Raw genomic sequence first — 4928 nt, forward strand, 5'->3', positions numbered from 1 at the left:
TATATATATATATATATATATATATGTGTGTGTGGGTAATTGTGATACGGATATGCCAATGGAAATACACGGTTTGAGGTTCTCTGGGTCTAAATAAGCTAGTCTCGCAAAATAGGGGCCGTCTGTAGCGAACGAGTTAAAGCACTGACTTTGACTGGCCTGACTAGAGCGGCGCCAGCTTGAATTTGGCTAAGGGCCTCAATTTTTATTTCTGTGGTGGTCTCATGAAATGAAAACTTGTCTCCCATCATGGTTAGAATAGGGCGATATCCGCCTCCCTCATATGTCAGAAATAACTGGGATGAGGATCATAAAATAAAAAATAAAAAATGTCTCGCATAATGGTCTGGTCAGCCTAGCTCAAAATCAAAAGTCCTATAAAAATAAAATGTCATATTTAAGGTAGACTATATGCAACTTTTTCAATAAAATCACCTGTACCAAAAGTGCAAATTTACAATAGAATTTGTTCCGATTTTCTCAAAAACGGGTCTAACGATTTTGACAAAACTTAGCTAGGTCTTATCTTTATTGAAATAGTTTGATGGATTCCTATATAGCAAAATGGATTCCTCTAAAGTACCTTTAATTCCTCATTGTTGCAAAGATCATCATGGGGTAACTTGTGACTTAGACGTGTTTTGATTTGTAAACGTTAAATTTTAAGGGAGGTTATAAATTTTTTTTTCTTGACTAATCATAAAAATAATTATTGAAATCAATTCACCTAAAATTTCTCTCTAAGGCTCTAAAGCCTAATTTTGATGCCTGTATATTATTCTAAAGGGATCAATCCCAGAATAAATAAAGAATATTATTATTATTAAAAAAATCAATGAAACAAGATCTTCTACAATGCTTTCTGCTTTCGCCTTGACTCTTTCATGCCTCTACTCTTCTCCTGTTTAAAAAAAGTTGATTTAGGAAGCGTTTGTTATTTCCTTTTTATGCGAAGGACTTTATAATTTCACATTCATTAATAAATATGCATGAATAATGATTTTTTTTTTTGAATTTTTGAATTTTCACATTGTTATCAAAAGGTTTATCGAATGATTTCCTTACATAATTCAGGAAGCAGGGAGAGTTAAAAGTTGTTTTCCTTTCCATAATACATTGTTTTCCTTTTTTATTTTCATCATTATGAAATTTAATGTAAAAGCATAAGTTGGCAAAAATTTTCCATTTTTGGAAACTCCATCAGCTCTATTGACTAAACTTTTTAAAATAATTAAATTAAATTTTGGCTTGGACACTTAAATATTAGAATTTAGAATCACTTTGAAATGCAATTCATAATTGCACATACACCTTGGGCAGATAAGAGAGGAGAGGTTAAATTTTCTCTTGATATTTCTCTTTTTTTTATACTTAGCTATCTCAACTAAGAGATGGGCTCTATCTTCAACTTTTCTTTCTAGCATCTATACACAAGTTTATAAGTTATTACTATCGTCTTGTCAGTAATTAATAATACAAGTATCACTAAATAAGTTAACACTTAATGATTACATTTCACAATAATTAACAGAACAAAACTTAACACTGTGGTAGTAGCTTGGAATTGGGCCGTAAAGTTATTCTTGCGCAGGAGGGAGAAACTGGAGTACTAAAAATGTACGCTACTTTAAAGCTAATAAGAGCCAGTAGACTTTCCTCCTATTTATCTTTTGTGTCTGTTAAATGAAGATATTTCACTTCTGTTGATTTACTCAATCTCAAATAAATATTATGTAGCTACTAAAAAAGTTTAGCATTGAAAGTGCAAATTGAACAATGAAAAGTTATACTAATTTTTCTTATTCTTTTTCAGATTAATGAAATGCATGAAGAAATTCAAACCGCCCTGTCAGAGCCAGTCAGTACACCTTTAGAGAGCGAGCTGGAAGAAGAACTCAAGTCCATTTTAGAAAGTGTGAAAGAAGTTGAGAAAAGTAAATATTTTTTGGTAGAAATTATTATAAATAGTTTCTCTTAATTTAATTTTTTGTGCTTAATACTAATGTATGTTTTGCAGATATTGTTCTCCCGGAAGTGCCGACTCACGAACCCAAAGTCACTGTCAAAGAAAAAGGTGGTGCCCAACTCGCCATGTAGCCTATCAATATCAAGCTGTCAAAGAAATCAGAGTGTGTATAAATGAACCCTTATTTCATTATTTTCAAGATAAAATAATGTGTTGTTAATTATCGAATAATGCTTTTACTGTGATAAAATGTAACTAACTGTACCATATTGAAATTTTGCAAAGTAAATTACTTTAAAATCTTTTCACTTGGTTACCCATTTTATATGTAACTGAATCACAAGGTATGGTATGACCTGTGTTGTACATTATTGAAATAAAATATTCTTTATTTATCCTTGCTCATGTGATTTTACACTATCCTTTAAGTTATTTCTTATTGATTCTCGATTTGCTAATGGGAGACACTCAGTCAAAAGTTATAGCTAGCTCAAGATTGAAACTAATGCTATTCATACCTTCATTGTTCATGTTATTTTATCCATGTACTAAGCGTAACCAGATCCTTACTCCATTCTTTTAGTCAGTCATGGGTTAGCTAACTCCAAGGCTGATGTTATTTATGACTAAATTCTTCAACATCATTTTCCTAGTATTTTGTTGATACTGGAATTCACTTTACAAGAGTGAAGTGGAATACCTTAAACCTTAATACTTGGCTCATACAGCAAATGTTTATAATATAAATAATAAGGGGGAGAGAGAAGTTATAAAAAAATATAGTTATATGGACCAGATTACATAAAAGTAATAAAATTAATAGTATTCATTCTTTTAATTTTATTTCATTTTTGTATTTTACATTTTATACATAGTTTGTTATATTTTAGTTGTTCATATCTTTTTTAGCCCTGCGAAGTGTTGGTTCATAATAGTTTAATTACTATTTGATTTTTTTTTATCACACTCTGACCATCTTCCAAAAATATAAATTTTATGAGAGGGTGTTGGGAGATAAAATTTATCAGTAGAGGAATTCTGAAAATTTTTGCAATTCTTGTTTAATATCTTATGTTTTTAATATATAATAATGTAGAGGGAAATGTTGGAATTATGGTGTTAGACAGACTAAGATAATATCTTTAGTGTTAGGCTAACTAAGATGTCTTTATAGAGAAACAGGAGCTTTTTGCCTAAAATATTAATTGTACTCCTACAATGCCACTTGCAACTTTTCAACAGGTCTTCTTAGAACAGTTTAGGACGTTGATGTCCTTTTTTTAAAATTTATTTATTGCTATTTACAACTGTACATAAAATACATCAAGTAAATTTGAGGAAATCATAACGGTATGTTACAAGCATGTAGAGAAACTACCCATTGGTAGCACTCTAAAAACATTTTTACAATATAAGGTCTCGAGGCCATCTTCTTTTCAGATCCCTCGGAGGATTGTCCGGAATAAAAGAGGAAGCAAGATTAGAAACTAATGGGTTTGAGTAGTTAGGCAGTTTATAATGGAAGGATTGATATATGGTTCGGGCTAGATTGGTTACAAATTGAACATCAAGGTCTTAGTGGATGATTTTATTTGTGACAAAGTAGGCAGCATTTAGGATTTAACGAAAGATTTTGGGTTGTAAAGATTGGATGCGAGAGGAGGTGCAGTCAAACAGGATCAAAAAATAGTTTTCAGTTTTAACAAATAAATGATTGGAGAAGTTTGTAGGGGGGGGGGTGCGGTCAGCAAAGAACAACATAAATAAACAAAACAATATTAATTTTTGTTGTTCTTTGCTGACTGCACACCCCGACAAACTTATCCAATCATTAATCTACGGTCAACTATTTACTCCTCATTAAAAAATAAATAATTGAATATAATTTTTTAACCACATCCCCGACCATTTCCTTCAAATACAATTTTCATGCAGGTTGTTATCAGGGTATTTCATGGTCATTGATAAATAATCTGAAGTCACATTTATGAACATTCAAAATAGTGGCAAAATAAATATAAGAAATGCAGATCTTATTCATTTTTTTCAAAATCCATAGATAATCTGTTTAACTATTTTAAAAAAATCGCTTTTAAATCTTCAAATTATTGATATCATTCTACAAATTGAATCCTTTAAATTTAAAATTTCTAATCGAGAGAATGTGACAACATTCACTCACTTCCATTATTGGCGAAAATAACATGTCCCTCCTCAATAACAGTATCCAAAAAAATCTGTTTATCTATCAAATTAAATAAAAAAACGTTCCCTGATTTCCAAATTTGATAATATTTATCAATCTTCATTAAATAATAAAATCTACCCTAAAGGTAGTGAAAAATGGGTCCGCATCATCTTCCTTCATCCCCCCCAATGTTGTCGATATTTTAAGTTTAGACCCTAATTTCTCTACACCTCCTTCAAATGTTTCTCACCTTATACCTTCTCTAATTACAGATTTAGAATTTATTTATTGAGACGATCTTTTTAGTATTTCTGAAGAAGACAATTTGTAACATAATTTCCAACAGCCCCCATTCCGTTCTTTAATTCTTTATCCATTATTTTTTAAAGACCCTTCTTTCACCTGCTTCTTTCTCAACTTATAATCACTTAAGCTGACAAAGGTAACTCAGCTGGGGTCATGGACAAATCTGAATATGTTGACAAAATTAACATCCTTCTTTCTGACACAACTACTTACAAACCTATCACTCGAGACCCAACTCGCTCACTTATGCTCTAATTCAACCTACTCCTAAGGAACCTTCTTGAAACCAATCAGATTAATGGCCCCACCTACCTTAACCTCATTTCTTATAATTCTTTAGCCCCCGCTTATACAGACTTCCTAAAATCCATAAACCTGGTTACCCCCTTCGCCCTATCATTTCGAATATCAACGCTCCCTCTTCTAAACTCAGTAAATTTCTTCTTCCTATTCTTTAAATCCTCAGCC

General features: G+C 31.4%; 1 protein-coding gene across 1 annotated transcript in view; it reads left to right on the top strand.

Moving 5' to 3' along the window:
* LOC106685035 (charged multivesicular body protein 7) overlaps positions 1-2361 on the top strand; it is a 15452-nt gene extending 13091 nt beyond the window's left edge. Inside the window, exons 6-7 of the mRNA XM_014427499.3 lie at positions 1814-1934; positions 2018-2361. Coding sequence (XP_014282985.1) covers positions 1814-1934; positions 2018-2097 — 201 coding nt within the window. The 3' untranslated portion in view covers positions 2098-2361. The remainder of the gene's footprint in view (positions 1-1813; positions 1935-2017) is intronic.
* Positions 2362-4928: the final 2567 nt, after the last annotated feature.

This window comes from Halyomorpha halys, unplaced genomic scaffold (assembly GCF_000696795.3).
Source record: "Halyomorpha halys isolate HHAL.00 unplaced genomic scaffold, Hhal_1.1 Scaffold652.1, whole genome shotgun sequence".
In the NCBI taxonomy this organism is placed as follows: Eukaryota; Metazoa; Arthropoda; class Insecta; order Hemiptera; family Pentatomidae; genus Halyomorpha; species Halyomorpha halys.